Below are 18,874 nucleotides of genomic sequence, written 5' to 3' on the forward strand. Positions count from 1 at the left end.
ACATAGTACGAAGCAGATTATAAATGTGGATAATGGTAATTATCGTTATTAATGCTCTTTTTGTTAATTTGATTATGATAAGTATTGTTAATGCCATTGTTTTTGTTAATAAGAGATCGTAATCATTATGTTAATTTGAAGCGGACTTCATGCTCAGCTCTTCTCACGGTCCCTCGTTTCGCTCCTTTTTGCAGGTGCTACACCTGGCCCTATTCTGGTGGGTGTAATGATGGACGGAGCCTGCCTTCAGTGGCAGAACACGTGTGACAGCGAAGGGGCTTGTTGGATCTACAACAACGAGAACCTGTCCTGGCGAATGTTCGGCCTCGGTCTCATCATGAAGGTTGCCTCCGTGTCGCTTTTCAGCCTGGCGCTCTGCTTCTACCGCCCTGTCAACGACCCGCCCAGCAGCGACTCCGGCGCTCAGGCCGCCGCAGGCGCCGCAACCAACACCAACACCTCGGGAACAACGGACCAGGCGAACGAAGCTGTTGCCACGGCCGCATGCGGAGGAGAATCCTTCGACGTTGAGGGCGCTGTGGCGCTGACGAAGCAGCAGGCTAGCCCGTGTCGGCCTTCGCGCGACCTTGCCCTCGGCCCAGAAGAAATCGTGCCGCTAGATGCGAGAAATGTTTCGTATCACGACGCTAGGTAGTAGTAGATGCTGCATTATTCCTTCAATATTCATATCGAAGGTGGTCCCTGTACACAATTTTTGATGCCAACTCCAAATAAGCCAGTTTAGTTTTATGACAGCAGTGAACGGTTTAAAATAAGAAAACGTAATTATCCTCACTCGGCAACCACATAATAACGTGATTTCCTTTATAAGTATTGTAAGTGGCTTGCACTTGATATCACCGCATAATTTATATGTAGTCTTCTCACAAGGCAAACCAAAATATATTATTCAGTTTGGTTGAATTCATTCTTCAGTGTGTTCCATGTTACTTTGAAACAGCGTTAGGTTGTTTGAAAAGTGAATAATCACAAATTTTGTCATACGCGGCAAGAGAAAGCATAATTTTATGTTTGATTGATTCTTTGTTTTTGTTTTTATTTCTGTTTTGTTTGTTTAATATTGATGGACAGAAGTGACCCGGTAGTTAAATGAAGGCTACATGATTGTCCTTCCGGTATTAATATCAAGGTCATGTGAGGTTTGATGCTCATGTCCGCATCTGTAAACATGTATTCGGATGGGATGACTGTTTTCTGCTAAACAGGACTACCATCTTTCGGTACATGAATTCCGAACTCTTCATATCATGGCGATATTGCGTTGAAATGTATAGACATGTTTAGTGGGGCAATAAGAACCGAAGTAACCATTTCAGTCTGAAAACGGCACGTGCAACTGCCATAAGATATCCAAAATAGCTCGATCGATTTGATGAGCTCTACTCGTCCGACGTCGTTTTACGATGAAGAATAGCAACAGCCATTTTAGTTTCAAATGTGACAGGTGCTGTTGTTGTTGTTTTAAAGAAAGAAGAGAAAGAGAGAAAAATTTGGGGCCCTATACAACAAATAATTTGCTCCATAGTCACAGGTGTGACTGTTAAAAGATATCAGAAGAGTTCGAAGGAAATGACGCGCTCTACTTGTGTGATCTTGATTTACGATGGTATTCAGTTGACATTAGCGCTTATCATCCATGACAATGATAATAGTATTATTAGTATGTTTGGATTTCATTTCCCTTTAGAAAAAAACTGAAGAAGTCTTTCCTCTTGACCTCACTGGAATGACGGAGTGTGGACTGAAAAACTTTGATGCTATTTTGATTGCTAGTGCACTGCACTGACCAGATGCAGTGAGGTGATTTAATAATAATTATTGAATGCCTGTGTGCTAGATGGTAGCAGTGGTTATAAAGGAAGCTGTTTTGTGTAGCACTTTTTCCGCACCATTGAAAAGTGACACGACTTAAAGGAGTCATGCGAAATGTCGCTGTGGCGCAAATTCGGAGAAGGGAAGAGTTTGTATCGCATCAATTGTCAACTACATGTATGAATATTTGGACAAAATTCTTGTATGCTTCCTTGTTTGCTCACTATAGTATTTGTTTCTATGTTTGTTTCTTTAATTGTTTTAGCGTTGTGGTGTGTAACGCTGTCAGGGAGCTTTAGATTTTCGCGACGCGGATTTTCAGAGGGGGAAAAAAACTGTTCTGAGCTTGCGCAAAATCGCTTATCAAAATCGATCTATTTTTATCTCGCGTCGTCTGAGTATTCACTACGCGTTCTTGGCTGTTTTTGCTTCCGCTCAATTCACGACGCAGAGAGCTATTTGATGCAGTGATCATGATTATGGGGGCGTCATTTTACTTTTTATAGGTTGGCGTCCTCGCGTAAACTAAAGCTACTTTGCAACACGACGCAGGGAGAGAGGAAAACGTCTAATGCGATCGTTGTCTCAAACATCAGCGTCGGAAACCTAAAGCTCCCTATCCATTGACTTAGAGGTGCTATTTACCCAAGTGAAAGAACAGCCATAAAGTCGTGTCATACTCGGTGTGATCCACGCCCAATTTTTCGTCTTTTTGCCTGCGTTGGCCAAGGCGGCGGCGTCAAATCGGCTCTCGCTGTCTATTTTTTGAACTTTCAAATCGAAGTCGCGTCGCATGTCGTATACAACCAAGGCGATTACCAGAACGTTTGATTTTTCAATGAACTCTCCATGCAGTCAGCACCTTTAGGCTGTGCCATTGTAAGCGTCATTCTAACAATATTTTTGAAGATGTCTGATTCTTGGCAGTTTTATTGTCGACAACTCGTGGAAAATTATCCCCCAATCAGGACCAAGTACTTTTGTATCCATCCGCCACTCGCTGTTATAAGAGAGGTGTATTTGTGAAGGCTATTGTATCATGCTTTGTGCGAAGGTGGAATTCTGATCAATATAATAATTGTTGTATTTTCATATTATGTGTATCATACCGGCGATGAAAAAGAACGAGAAAAGGGAGAATGCTATTTTTATCTGATTATCGACAGTTTCACTTTTGATCTTGTTATGTTGGTGACATTCGTCTTGACGTAGCACGATCAACGTACTGTAAGTGCATATTATCGTGATGTGTATAGTGTTTATGATGCGTTTGTTTGTGCGTGAATGACTTTGCGTGTTTGTGTGTGTGTGTGTGTGTGTGCGCGCGCGTGTGTGTGTACGTGTGTGTACGTGTATGTGTATGTGTGTTAGGAGAGGGAATGCAAAGGGAGGACGGAGGAGTCTTATGTACATTGTTATGTTTCCATGGTTACAATTCAACGAGATTCAGATGAAGACGACATACTGGTACAGTGTATATAGTGAGAAAGAAAAAAAAATAAGAGAAAAATGCTAATGTTGCTTCCGAGATACCGAAAGTGGCCGAGAAAATATTGGACTCCTCAGTTTCTCATCTGGTGCTTAAACCCTGTCTGTACCAGGGACTTTGGACAGTGTGTACAATGCTATGGGGTCTTCTGTACCAATCAGCACTCTAAGCACACAGCGGGTTAAGAGCGGTTACATGATCAGATGGGATTGAAGAAATGTGTCATGCTTCTGTTGGTTTTTTTTTTTTATTGATTTAATTATCTGTTGATTGTTCCAAGCATAGTAAGTGTATCATAAGTTGTGTACCAGTATTAGTTGTGTATGACACATGGATTGAAAAATCCGACTTGTCTCTTTTTCATTGAAGTATTTGCGTTTTCTCTCTAGAGTTAGTCAAGTTCTTAGCCGATTTTGTCAGACAGAAGTAGGCGGCCTTTCATTTACGTTGTACATGTATTTGTCAGTTCTTTAAGATTATCTGTGTATTTTGTTTGTTTGTTATGACATTTAGTTTGCGGTTACGAATGGCTTTTGTGTACAGATTGTCACTGCTGCGAATAGAAACATTTACTGGGTACGAATATTGTAGAGTTTATAAGCGAGAACGATGTACTGTAAGCACGACTGTCACAGGAGAATATAATAAGCACACTGCACCAATCTTGCTCATCAGAAACTTTGTGCACATTCGCGTATTGCGTCTCATGTGAGGGCGCTATTTAAAACATGAAGACGTTTTGCTGTTTCCGTCACGCAAGAAATGTATGCTGGTAAACATTGTTAGTGTATGGAATGTCTCTAAATACATTGTGTCGTGTTGCCATTGAGGGTCAGTGTTAAGATGCGTCCAACGCACAACTAACCGGAAAAAGGGGTTATTCTAGAATGGAGTGTATCCCATTCCGTCAAAGTGTATGACATTAATCCGTCTCAGAAAAAGGCAGTAGACCATCGTGTAGTCGTCATAGATTATAGTCGTCATTGATGGCTACGTTTGTCGGCTGATATTACCCTCAAAGAAATCAAATTTCGCTTATCGATTACAATCATGCAACAACAAATATACCACGAGTGACGTCGATGACAAGCAGGACACAGCCTAGTGCTGTTATAAATTTGGCTATCTTGATGTGATGTGAATACAAGTGTATACTGTAATACAGCACAAAGGCAGACAAGGCTGTTATTTCCTATGACTCTTGTGTAGTCTGCGAAAAAAAAAGTACCATACATTTGTCGTACCATGGTGCAAATATCAATTTTGTACGATGTGATCGCATAACTGTTAGAGGGCGCCCTTTTTAATGCCTCCGCTCCATAGGACACTGAATTCATTTTCATTTGTGAGGCCATTGGATCTCATTGACATGATTTAGGAATAGCAAGGCAAAACGCAACAAACAAACAAACAACCCCCCAAGACTCTCGGTGTGTTTATTGATACTTGGCTGAGGTATGCTTAATGAGATGTATTTTGTCTGCCTAAGTTTTGGCGATGCTCCACAAGACAAAAGTAACGACGATCACTGAATTATGCCTGTAGATGCCATTTTTAAGTTATCCTTCGTTTTCTTTTTAGAGAGCCAAGTCAGTATACAATTTGGTAAGAATGCAAGTGAATTCAGAAAGTGTTGCCCGTGTGCGAAGAGGGATAGAGGTCAATTCTCAGGGTCAGGGGTCGAGGTCAATGACATTCATCTTATTATTGTCAAGAAAGTGATTAGCCACACTATTATAGCTGAATGTAAGATTTGACCACTCCGGCGTGTAAGCGGAGGCATCCCAGTCGACCGCAGGCTGACTTGCGAAGATCTCAGTCCGGAAAATCGGAAGTTCATTGCCTAGTCCAAACCCCTGCATCTCGTCTCCTCCATATCTTTCATTGCCATCTACTCTTGAAGTCATGTAAAGGCCATTATCTCTTTAAATACAACCAATATCTATCACCCGAAGCTAGAGATAATAGTATGTTTGTGTGTTTGTTTTTTGTTATTATGAGCGGGAAAGTAATCCTGTCAAAACGTTGCTATTGCTCTGATTCGCCTTAGAAATTATAGTCAGTGCCAAGGTGTCAATCTATCCCCTAGTACCAGATTTATTGCATACTTGCCAAAATTGACTGTCGTTTTAAGGTAGTCCAAAGTACTCCGTTTATTACTGGCAAAGGAGTAAATTGATTGCAAAACTTACAGGTTACCGACGATTAAGATGGTATCAGTAATGCTTAAGATACGAATTACAATATGGCAAGATTACAAAAGGATACTGAGTACAGGTGCAAAGAATGGTCGTGCGCGATGACTGAATGATGCCAATTTATTGTGTAAAAGTACGAATTTGTCACTCAACCGGCATGTACCATACTTGTACTGTTAATAAACAGGGCACTGTTACCACTTTGGGTGAACATGTGACACAAGGGTTGAAACCCGTGCATCCTAAATGTGGTATGAGGTTAAGGCGTAGCTGCGTGCTCATTGGTTTTGTATAATATCATTTGGCTGTTTGTTTCTCTGTTTCTTTGTGTTTTTCATGTACAGGTGTTAATGTCGTAGATACTTATTATGCTGTTACGATGAATAGGCAGTTAGCTGTTGATAGGGCTTGTTTGTCAAATCCATTTCTGTTGATATCGTCATCACATTCGGCGGTTCTGGCTGCTCAGTCATGTCCGCTCTTTGTTATGCCGGTTCCGTCAGTCTGGGGTCATCCCACAAGATCGACACCCACGAGTCATACAGCCCACGAGTTCGACATTGAAAACAGGTCCATGAGTCATACAGCTCACGAGTCATACAGCCCACGAGTTCGACACTAGGTAAAAACAGCCCAGAGTTCAACAGATACAACACGGGGCTGAATGTGTCGGTCTCGTGGGCCTTGTTAGCTTAGTGTCAAACTCATGGGCTGTATGACTCGTGAGCTGCATAACTCATGGGCTGTATGACTCGTGAGTTGTGCGACTCGTGGGCTGTATGACTCGTGGGTGTCGGTCTCGTGACGTGCACCTGTTAGTCTTACACCGGATAAAGATACCCTGATGGAATAATATTGGATCAAAGACAAATTGCTGTCTGGATGAAGTGAATGTCGGAGTCACAGCTTATATTTATATTGAATATTTTCTTCTCTGGTTCAAATTTAAAGAAAAAATAAACAAATCTATTTTCTGTGTTTGTTATTATAGAACTCTCAGGTAAGACTCTAAAAGGAAAACAGAAAAAAAAATATTGTATTGTTTTATGACGTCTCACGTGAAATAAATTGTTTAGATTTTAATGTGTTTTTATTAATGTCAGGTGCGTCACTTGTCATTTGTTCATGTGTATGTCACCGGATTGGGTGGAAAACTTTTGAAACAAACTCTAACGCATGATGTCTGATTTATGCAAACATATTAGGATAAAAAAAGGCCAGAAAGTTTCAAAAACAACGAGCGCAAGTAAAGAGTGATGTGTGATGATAATGCATTGTGTTATGTAAATCAGAGAAGTCATGCAAATCAGAGAAGTCACGATTGCGACATCATCATCATCATCATCATCGTCATCTATTTTCTGTGTTTGTTATTATAGAACTCTCAGGTAAGACTCTAAAAGGAAAACAAACAGTGATACCATTAGTATTCAAGTGTCACAGAAAATTCGAGAATTAAGCGTTACACACGTTACACCTCAAATAGCAAGACGTACAATACTTCAGTGTAAATTTTCGTCATCACCAGCGTCAATTTCACATAATCGGACACAATTATACTTGTAACCTTTCAGATCTTACATGAAAGGAGTAATTTTCCCCTGGCATACGATGATTAACTCAGCGAATGCAAAAAGATTCGTATCAGCATTCAGTGATTTTTTTTTCGGAAAATCAGAAATCCATTCAAAAATGATTGTTTAGAAAAAGTTTAATTAATTCCTTGTGCTACGCTGAAGGCCTTTTTTCCCCTTTTTGCTTGTCAGCTGATGAAACCCGGAAGTGGAACTACAGAAATATCATTAGGTTCACTGCCCCCACTACCTTTTGTTAGCAGCATTACAAATTCACAAGTTAATGTATATTCGTTATGTCTGGACGCATTTTCTGAGATTGCTGTAACATACACAGCAATAAGTGTCGGATTGAAATTGAAACCTACAGGGAATAGTGACAGTGATGAAAAAGTAATAATGATAAAAGTGTTGTGATAATGATTAAATAGATGTAATAACATTAAACAAATGACAACGAATGCAAAAATAAAAACAACGACCTTTAGACATTGTCAATAATATTATTGTCATTACTTCGCTGGCATGTTTACTATCATCTTCATTTATAATAATCATCATCATTATCATCATCTTATTATCAGAATCAACATGATCATGCTATTAGATACAAATTTGTATAACAAATCAAAGTGATGATGATGATGATGCTGATGATTACTATCACAACAATCGATGGCTTAGGTGGTAGAAGGATTAACGGTGCACCACGTATTCTTTCTAGGGTATTTGGTGGCCCTGAAAGGGGCCTACCCAATCCTGACGTTTCGGCAAGCATGTTCTCGCCGTTCTCAAGGGAACGGCGAGAACATCGGAACATCGAAACGTCGGGATTGGGTAGGCCCTTTTCAGGACCCCCTCACATACCAAAGAAAGAATATGTGGTGCACCGTTAAGCCTTCTACCACCCAACGTTCTACCGCCACGGAAGCCTTCAAGATTTAATCGATGGATTATTTAACCAAAATACATTTATCAATGATCAAGAATGGTGATTATTATTCATAGGCTTAGAATAATCAACTGACCTACCGTTCTTACTCAATATTAAGTTACCTATTGATAGATATGTTACGCGGTTGCCACTTTGAGTAATGGATTTGCTGCATTTATTGTCTTACCCATCGGCTGCCAGTGTGAAATATATCGTGCATGATAAATTTTCTAGAACCCTAGGTCTTCTAAGTGATTGCGATCCAATATTTCGAAGCGATTAAGTTCAAGAAACTAGAACGCGTCTACAAAGACTCTCGCGTGGTGACCATCTGTTTTCTTCTTCGTGCGATCACTTGCAGTATTAGGGAGACCATGGACCTGCTAGGTCCATGGGGAGACGGAAGAATTCTACAAAGGACCACTTTCCTATTAAACGTGCACGTCTTTGTTCCAGAGGCCGGGCTCTGCAGGTTTTTAAACCCCTGCATTTGAAGGTAGGCCCCTCGTCCTTAACACGTGAAGAGAGTTGTATGCAGTCCTTGATAATAAATAATAGTTGATATTTTAAAGCGCCTTTTGCCATTGGATACAAAGCGTTATGAGATGTCATCCCCGATCGCCATAGGAGATAAAATACACTCTTTTTTAAATCCAGGCAGCGACAGTACAAGTCCAGTACATATTTAGTGATATCAGAATAAGCAGTTCTTCAAATTTTGTTTAAAGTGATCCAGTGTTAGCGATGATTTCCGAAGAGGAGGGAGCTTATTCCACAGCCTGGGAGCAGTTAGTAGAGGAGAAAGCTGCATCGCCAGCAAGTTTGTTTGATCGTGGTTGAGTGAAGGTAACTGATGATGAGAGACGAGTGTGCCTAGAGTGAGAATCTTGTACCAGACACTCCCCCAACGCACTCTTGAGCTCTATTGTTGACTACTTTGTAGACCAGTAGGAGAAGCTTGAAGGATATTCTTGCTTTGACTGGCAGCCAGTGGAGTTGACGTATGAGAGGAGAGGCATGACAACGTGAACGAACATGGTACACAAGTCTAGAGGCAGTATTCGGTACTCTCTGTAAGCGATCCACATCAGCCTGACTGATTCCGCCAAGAAGAGCATTACAGTAGTCAAGTCGCGATAAGACAAATGTACGGACTGCTGTGTGGCAAGTAGAAGCGTCAATGAATTTTCTGATCCTCCACAATTTTCAAATGTGATAGTTAGCTAACTTGCAGATCTGTGAAACATGAGTGCTCACCCTTGCATCAGAGGAAAAGATAACTCCTGGATTGCGCACATGATTAGAGGGAGAGATGAGAGTTGTGTTGTTAAAACAAGTGGCATTTGCGTGCTGGTCAGGATAAGACTCCAAGATCTCTCACTGAAAAGTTGTTTTTTTTTCCATCCTCAAGCATCAATGCTTCTCTGTCACAACCTCAAAGTCACACATAACTCCCCAGTGGTTGCTCGGGAATCTGTTATTGCAAGCGGGAACTCTCTCTTTCCCGATGAGTCCAAATGACGTCACTCTCATGCACCGATCCGATTTCGAGGCTGGCCGCATGTAGACTCGGTCCGGTCGTAGTTTGTGGATTGTCCCGGTTCGGGATTGCACGTTTTTGTTGACCGAGGTGTCTTTCGTGAACTTGGTTCGCTCCTCTTGCCCAAACTCCACCCACAGGTCGACAATACCAGCTGGGACGCCCCCTGTCGGCGCCACCTGCAATACCATCTGCACAATTGCATGTTTATCTTAAGACATCGAACGAGCAAGAGACCCGTATACTGGTAGTCTAGAAGTTATTGAGAATAGCATTTGCCGTATGCAATGCATTATGCATGTTGATTTGTATGTATTGATTCATTACACCTTCGGATAATCACTTATGTCGTCAATAGAATGTCTAAGATATGTATCATAATTATCATGTTTCATAATACTTGTTTAATATTTTTCTTCATAAACTAGGATACATTGATACGCCAACAGAAATCTTTCCAAACCAAGATTCTGTCAGTCACATCATCTGTCAATCATTGAAAAAAAAATGTCTACAACTTGTTTCAATTACTGCTCTCTTCTTGGTAGATTACGAAAAACCCCTAGAACCTCCCCACAATTGTTGGTCCATTTTCCTTGTTCGTTTTTGTTTAGATTTCTATCGCTTCACTAAGATTGCTTTAAGACATAACATGAAGAAAACGTTTGGCTTTCCCTTGATAAAGATGAAGTCCTCCGTTTTGCTTTTGAGATGTATATATCAGAAACATTGAAATGAAACTGAACCTATAAAGTAAAAGAGTGTGGCTGTAATCCGCCTCGATCCTTACCTCATAGTCGAGGTTGGTGTCCCCACCAAAGATGACGATCTTGTCGGGATCTTCTTGTTGCATCTCCCGCATCACCTGGCAGAACTGAAGGATCCTCTCCGGTCGATTGGACGGCATGCTTTCGAGATGCGACGTCATCAACGCTAGCTCAACGTCCTCGAAACAAACCTTTTGCACGTGGAGAAGAATAACACGAGAGAGGATGATTCAGAAATACAAGTCGCATGATAAAGTCGTATATCCCTTTTGCAAACGGCACGAAATTTAGCCTGATTCAAGAACAACGTCTCCCAAGATCGTGTATGAAATCGTAAATTGAATCACCTCAAAGTTGTTGTTGTACAGGTGTTTTAAAGTAATGAAAAAACCAACAATAACCACTATATATCGCTATTGGGAATTCCCCTATATGGTCATCGACATACTGCGATTCATAGTAAACAGCAAACATGCAAATGCGTGCAATTATTTCTTTCTTTCTTTCTTTCTTTCTTTCTTTCTTTCCTTCTTTCTTTTTTAGGAATTTCTTTGACTGTGCACTGCTTATGGGCATGGTCGAAAGTTGTTAGAGTGGTATGCAAGTTATTGTTTCTATGTTGGGGAAATAAATTATTGGTATGAGATTGTCGTCACAGTGTTAATGTTGTATATAGGACATGAAAACAAAAAAGTTTGAAAAGTCATAGCTTTCTCCTCCCCCTCCTCCTCCTCCCCCCCCCCCGCCCATTTTGGAGCAGTTTGGACTTCCCCTGATCTAAATATAAACTTTGCGTCTATTCTTGATATCACCAATGACAGGTAAGAAAGTTAAAGGGAAAGTTTTCCAAATACACATGTTGATTGAATGAATGCAGCAATATTAATAGAAGACAGTGAAGATATAGAAAAATCGGACAATCCGTTCAAAAGCTTTGAATTTTTAAGGTTTCAGAGCCGTCATCGCTGGATAAGAGGACTTAGTAGTTCATGACATCACAGCAGAACAACGATGCAAATTAAGACATTATAAAGGGGATTCTGCAAAATTTCATTTTTTTTTTCTAGCATAAGGAAAGCCAGCAGTTGATTGAAATTACTCCTTCCGGAAAGCAGGGGGAATGATGTATATTACACTTAACATTCATTGTACTCCAGTAACAAGAATGTTTATTTTTCTTTTATTTTTTTTTTCAAATCATTCTGTGGATTTCTTGCTATATTTTCTTTATACCCTTGTTTTGCAATGGCGTGACGTCACAAACTACTGTGTTCTTCTCATCCAGCGATGGTAACATGAAAGCTTTAACAATTCATAACTTTTGAACAGATTGTCCGATTTCATCCAACTTCACTGATGAGTTCTACTCTTCTATATGGCCTACATTCACTCAATCCACATTATAATAGGCGATAGTTCCCTTTTATGAAAGAGGAAAGGTGGGAATACTGATGATATTGCCATGGCCTACATGAACAACGAGAAGATTCCGAGACGAGCGCGAGTTCGGGTACGCCAGCACCCGACTCTTTCTGATTGCCATGTCGCGTGTCTTTCTGATCAGCGCGACGGTGAAGTACGCGCTCAGCGTTCCGCCCGTGGCGATGCCGAAGGAACCACTCATGCTCTCGGTGATGACTTCGAGCGTCCGTGGGACGACTTCCTGGAGGAACACGACGTCGGGTGAAAGTCTGAGATAGCCGCAAGATGAAACCAAACGTTGGAGAAAAAAAAAAGAAAGTTACCCCAGCCCTTTCATTTTTCTCTCTCTTTATAGGGCTTCGTAAATGTGTACAGTTAAAAAAAAATAATAATACATAACAGAAACATTTACAGTGCTTAAAGTGGAATTCATTTTCCAGGAATATGGAAATATACACTTAACTCTTACCGAAAACAACAATATAGCTCTTTCTTTTGATTCACTTTTTGTCCAGTATTTGATCATTAATTCTTATTTATTAATATTCATCGGTTTCCTTAGTGCATGAATACGTAATATAAAAAATGATACACAGAGAGTAATGAATAGCAATTTGAATGATTAAAAATGAAAGAAAATATTTGACCGTGTTAACTGGAACAAAGTCGCAAGAGATCATACACTGCATCCCTTCCCTTGTTTTCATTTTTTCAATTTTTGCTGACCAGCAGAAAGTTTGTGAATTAAATGTGTGGGGACCACCCCCCCCCCCTTTCCGTTGCCCTTTTATATTTTAATGATATCTCACCCTTTTAGTATATCGCAGACGGCTTGCGCCCTTTCAACAGTGTCTCTGACGTCTAGGCCATTCATGTTCCATGTAATAATGCGAAGATTGCCTTCCGCTTTTGGTGACGTCACGGGGTGCGAACCAGCGCCCTCTACGAGCGGGGGAACTCGTGAAGGGGCTGGAGATGCTGCACGCCTCAGAGGTGAAGGACTTCGCTTCCAGCGAGGGTCCCGGACTAGCCCGGCTTCTGGCGGCGCCAGCAATGCAGACCGTTTCTTCCTTGTCGGCGAGGTTCTGGCTTCGGGTATACGAACTTCCGAACCGTTCGTAGACGCCATGGCAGTATATATAGGTTTGCTTTGTTTGTTTGTTTGTTTGTTTGTTTGTGTGTGTGTGTGTGTGTGTGTGTGTGTGTTTGTTTGTTTGTTTGTTTGTTTGTTTGTTTGTTAGCGTGTGAGAGTTTTGTTTCAAGTGTTTTTTTCAAACACCATCGACACCCTACCAAGAGATAAACACAGCATCCATCCTGCCTGTTCTTCCACGAGATACAGTACGTAGGCCAATATCTCTGCCCACACTACGGGGCTAAGAAGGACGCTACCTGCGTGGACAAATGAATAATCACACTGAATAATAGGTTGCACTTAAAGGACAGGTTCACCATTATAATTATGCATGTGGATTGAACGAATGCAACAATATCAGTAGAACACATCAGTGAAAGTTGGAGGAAAATTCGGCAATCCATTCAAAAGCTTTGGAATTTTTAAAAAATTACTATGCAGTATCTACTGGATGAGAAGAGTACTACAGCGTGTGATGGTTAGAAAGAAATCTGGACCTCCGTTTGAAGGACAAAGACGTTATATTCTCTATTAACATTTTGCATACTTTGAGTTCCGATTGGTACAGAACACCCCACAGCATTGTGCACACTGTCCAAAGTCACTGACACCGAAATGGTTGATACTAATTCAATGCCCTTATTGGATGCCTTGGTTGAAAATGACAATACTCATGACAATTTTTCCTGTTGCATACTTTCACGAATTATTAATCACTGATCGTTAAAGAGGAAATCCACCCAAAGTACTCAGACCGAAAAATTCCTTGCAAAACGTTCCAAAAAACGACAAAAAATCGCATAAAAGATACAGGTAAAAGCATATTCCTGTACATTTCCCAACTTCTTTATTTTTGGTGGTTTTAAGGCAAGTTTTATATTCATACAGCTAAAATATGAGATTTTTGTCATTTCTGTTTATGAAATGAATAAGAAATTGTGAGAGCATGACATCATCAACTTGCTGACTTGAATATTCATAAGGGCTAATCAGGAAGTGCTTTCCGAAAAAAAGAACAAAGAACAAATTTAAATTTCAAAATTTCGTCTGACTTCCTTATTTCTTATCCGATTTTGATCATGTTTGCACTGTTCCACAGGGAATATGTTTTCTTTCCTATCGAATTGATAAAATTTTAGAGTAGATTAATGTTTATTCTTTAATGTATGCAAATTTGACGAGGAGACATTCCATCATAAAAATGCACCCCTTCTACACACACACACACACACACACACACACACACACACACACACACACACAGGCCTACAAAATATGAAAGGGGTGGTGGTGGAGAGGGTTTAGACAGTCGATATAGGCTTTGAGCACTTCATCAAAAACTATACATCAAAATCCAAATATTGGATCATGAAAGACAGAAAAACAAAGACATCTGGATAAAATATTGACACACTAACCCCGCCTACCATGCCTATCAATAGTTACATATCACATGTATTACGTAGGTATACTATTTCCTGGAAAGTATGGATATTTATTATCATGTAGGTTTTTCTGCATCTTTTGGCCTGCGGAAATTCAAAACATGCACTCATTCCGGGCCTCTGGTGCTTAACACTTTCTGTGTCAGGGACTCGGGATTGTGTGCAGAACTCTATAGGGAGGTTCATTAACCTATCGCCACTCAAACCACATAAGGGGTTAAGCGTATCCCAGAGGAAGTTCGCGCTCAATTTACCTCAAAAACAACACGAATCCGATAACAATAACGTTGTTATTACAGTCAGCTCGAAAGTATAGTCATAATGAGTCACAGACAGAATTAAAAAAAAATGAAATAAACCAACAAAGCAAATTGAACAGAGAAATTAGTATGAAAACTATAAGTAGGTCGCAAAGGCCCTATTCTTGTCCTGTCATTTGTTCGCGAATCTGCCTTTCGTTATAATTATGTCGTGGCCTGAGATTGATTGGGGACATGATAAAAAAAAATCTCCGGCTATGGCTCAACTTTTATTTTAGTTATTAAAACGCGGATGTGCAAGTACTATGCCAAGTGAGAGAAGGAACCTAATGATAAAACCTTAATATTAATCATTGACGACAACTATTATGATACAAGCAGTCATATTTATATACGTGTATGTAGGCTACATTGATATCTTGAATAGGGCTTGAATCTCAGTGGGGGTATAGGCAAATTTAGATAATTATTTTACAAGTTCACCTCTCAGCCACGGTTATCATGAAAATGGAAATAAGTGTAAATTTACACTCGGAACGAATCCACTCAGACACCCAACAAATGTCAATGTTGACACTCCAAGTTTCAGGCGTCAAGGATATGACAACATATCATAGCTGGGGAAAAAATCAAGAATTTGCATTTTACATTAGTAGGGTTCCTCTGTGTATGACCTTTACGTTTCATAATGCATCAGAATTACCGTCTGAAGGACCGCCACAGAGGTTTCACCTTTCCCATGAAATTTAATGGGACTTATGAAGACAAAAGCATGCGTGCATCGTGTAATTATGTATATACAATACGTATTACATATCATATCATATGTATATGTATATATATATATATATATATATATATATATATATGTATATATATATATATATATATATATATATATATATATATATATATGTATATATATATATATATTTATATATATGTATGTATGAAGACGCCTTCTTCAGGAGTCGTAAAAGACTCCTAAAGAAGGGGTAGGACGCCGAAAATTCAAGTCGAAATAACTTATGCTTTGTTGGCCACAATTGTATTACCGGTTTGTTTCTTAATTTCATCGAGGAGCCAATATGTGAAATCTCAACACTTATATACCTAGACTGAATATACGTATAAATATATATATATATATATATATATATATATATATATATATATATATATGTATATATATATACATATATATATATCATGTAATACGTATATGAGAAGGATAATTTAATACAAGTCATTAACCCCTTTTAACACCCTGTTTATCGTTAGTCAGGTCTTTTTCCATGCTGAAAGTCTAAAAATCTGGACTTTAAAATTGATACACATGAATGCCAAGTCTTCTCCCAAGTTACATCTACAAAATAAGAAGCAAACCTTCTATCGCCTGTATTAATTCTCGTACTGTCGTATGTCGTATGCAACTCAAAGCGCCTGACAAGGCCTAGAGCATAAATGATATACGTTGGGCTGCTATATGCTAACGAAAAATATGATTACGCTACTTTGTTTATTAAGCGCACGCTCAGTAGGTATACCTATATAACTATACCAAAGATAATATTGAGAAGCAAAACGCAAGACAATTAGTACTCACGTGTTTCGAACAGTCGGGTCGAGTCAAGTTGTATTTTTCTTGCAATCCAAAATACATGCGTTGGTGGACATTCTCAGTAAGTTCATACATACAGTCACGTCGTGAGCCTACACGCATTCGGGCGTGTGTGTTGAAGAGATCTCAATCGCACACTGCTTTGGACAAAAAACGGCATTCCTTCTCGTCAAATCATTCGCTACTGGTGCTGATAACACAACTAATATTGTATCATGTGTTAAATCAGGGAGGTGAGATCACCTCCCTGGTTAAATGCTAGGGGGAATTTGTCTACGCAGAAAACTCCGAGTAATTTAGTTTCCCCATAATGTGTATTTTTTGTGTGTTTTCTTTGGCGCTACGCTCGACGATTTCTCTGAATTGGCTATACAGTGTGATCCGTAGGCGTGTGTGTGTGTGTGTGGGGGGGGGGGATGAATACAACAAAAGATGCCGAAGGAGTGTATGGTCTGGTAAATAACATTTTTTATTCTTCTTCTTCTTCCCACGCACGCTATAGATCCATTCAAACGGAAGCATGTTAACCGATTCCACAAGAGGGAAAAATGGTCGACGACAATGAACAATGTAGCAAGTCCAAAGTACGGACTCTGAAAAAGTTAAATGTGATCACATGATGTCGTAGCGGGATGATTTATCATTCTGCAGCAACCCCCCCCCCCCCGCTCCTCTCCTTCATCCCTCCCCCGACTCCAAGGGGTGTAGGGGGTATTCCCTATTTAAAGTTCCCATTTACCTTTGAGAGCAATGATTAAAAAAAAAATCAAGATATCACATTTGATGCATATGTGTATACGATCTGTTGTATCACAAAACATCCTACCATATAACATATTTGCAATAAAGTCTATCATATCAGGAGATATCAGTATTTATCTCAATAAACCATAACTGAAGACAATTTAGTCTGGGAACATTTTTTATTATAACTATTGTTCTTATTTTGTGTATCTAACAAAACTCAACATCGATTATACGGATTCAAATTTTTACAGTGGGTGTTTCTATCCCTAACCCACACTTGAGAACTATTAAAGCAAATGCCAGGTTTTTGTTTCATCTGCAAATTGTAAATTATGCCTTTAACCAGCATAGAGTTTTGATGGTAGAAAAGAAAACCTGCATTTGGACGGAATGTTCATCAATCTGTATTTATTCATTCTCTCTTATAAACCATCTTTGTTATTATCATTGTTGTCATAATCATAGCTGATAACCGTCATCACTATCGTTATATCACCATACTTTGAATATCATCATTATAATAGCAATTACGATTTTGATTTCTATTATTCTAAGAGATATCATGTATTGTATTCATCATCATTCAATCATTCCTGCCAATAGTAAATTTTCTTAAAGCCTACGTGACTGCAAGATGAATATATCGTCCGATTTTGATATTTGATATGAAATAGGAAACGCAAAGGAAAGGGTATGAACCCAGCTTAGAGTCATAACATCTTTTGTAGGCAAGCAGATAATTAATACCTTCCGTTAGCTCGGACTTTGGATTTATAATTACAGTAGTAGGGCTCTCTATTATGAACGTCCATAAATCATGTTTTGTGTCCTCAAGAGAGAGAGAAGAGAAAATACAATCGGGATAAAACGATGGCTTCCATCGTCAAACTTTCAGGTCACATGGAATTTTTTAGTCATTTCCTGATTGTTAAGTCACTGCTGGCGACAACTTGTTGGGTCCCGTGCAAACACTAAGGACGTTCCAGAATCCGACAGGAAATGGATTTCCTTATGGTCTACGTGGCGTGGTCTCCAGCCACGGAAGAATAGAATGTTTGCGTTATGATTTATTGATGAGCCCAATTCCTGTGAATACTAGTGTCAATACCAGTGTTTAAAGGGCATATTTGTGTAATGGGCTATGAGATTCCATAGATGTATTTATGTAATTATATACATTCGTTCATATTGACTTCTCTCTCTCCTTCTCTTTAACAATTGGAGGTACAGCGAGTTTGAATCCCTTCAGATTTCCACGGCCTTATGCCGCAGTCACATATAAACACGGATGCTCAAGGATCTACACGGTGATCCGGGGAAATCCGGGGACGTCCGGCATGTCCGGGGAGATCCGGGGAGATCCGAGATTTTGGTATGACTGTACACACGGTATCAACACGGCAGCTACACGGATAAGGCCGGAAGAGCACGGCGTCTACACGGACAAACACGGCATCTACTCGGATCAACACGGCAGCTACACGGATCAACACGGCATCTACACGGCAGCCACACGGTCCACCCGGATTGCTCTGCAAACACGGCAATCCCCGGATGACGCCGGATGTTTTTGACCTCCAAAAGTTGCCGTGTTGGCCTCCCGGCGTCAACACGGATCTCTCCCCGGATCAGATCTGGGGTGGTCCGGGGTGATCCGGGATGTCTATGTGACTGGGGCATTAGCATTATTGGACCCGGGTATCGGACAAGATGTGTTTACTTACCATTCATTCCTTGATCATATTACGTTTGTTTTGTTGTTGTTTTTTTTTTTCGTGAGGGACCTGCACATTACAAGAAGTGTGTGTTGGTGAATCCCACCATTTTAAACGTACCTTTAATTATTATAGCAAGCCTATTCCTTTCAAATGATACTGGGGACGGCCCCGGACGCTGTGGCATAGTGGAT

At 40.0% G+C, this 18,874-nt stretch overlaps 2 protein-coding genes across 2 annotated transcripts in view; one reads left to right on the top strand and one right to left on the bottom strand.

Moving 5' to 3' along the window:
• The window catches only part of LOC139735571 (solute carrier organic anion transporter family member 4C1-like), an 86,375-nt gene extending 84,501 nt beyond the window's left edge, over nucleotides 1-1,874 (top strand). The window contains exon 11 of the mRNA XM_071646328.1: nucleotides 195-1,874. Coding sequence (XP_071502429.1) covers nucleotides 195-655 — 461 coding nt within the window. The 3' untranslated portion in view covers nucleotides 656-1,874. The remainder of the gene's footprint in view (nucleotides 1-194) is intronic.
• Nucleotides 1,875-7,956: 6,082 nt separating this feature from the next.
• On the bottom strand, nucleotides 7,957-16,588 carry LOC139735625 (tyrosyl-DNA phosphodiesterase 2-like). The gene is made up of 5 exons (XM_071646379.1): nucleotides 16,204-16,588; nucleotides 12,567-13,149; nucleotides 11,807-12,026; nucleotides 10,359-10,526; nucleotides 7,957-9,747 (listed from the first exon to the last, which is right to left on the bottom strand). The coding sequence occupies exons 2-5, from the start codon at nucleotides 12,884-12,886 to the stop codon at nucleotides 9,442-9,444; spliced, it is 1,014 nt and encodes a 337-aa protein (XP_071502480.1). The 5' UTR covers nucleotides 12,887-13,149; nucleotides 16,204-16,588; the 3' UTR covers nucleotides 7,957-9,441.
• Nucleotides 16,589-18,874: the final 2,286 nt, after the last annotated feature.

Source organism: Diadema antillarum, unplaced genomic scaffold, assembly GCF_040938485.1.
Source record: "Diadema antillarum isolate AM-2024a unplaced genomic scaffold, OU_Dant_1.0 seq00000586_RagTag, whole genome shotgun sequence".
Taxonomy (NCBI): Eukaryota; Metazoa; Echinodermata; class Echinoidea; order Diadematoida; family Diadematidae; genus Diadema; species Diadema antillarum.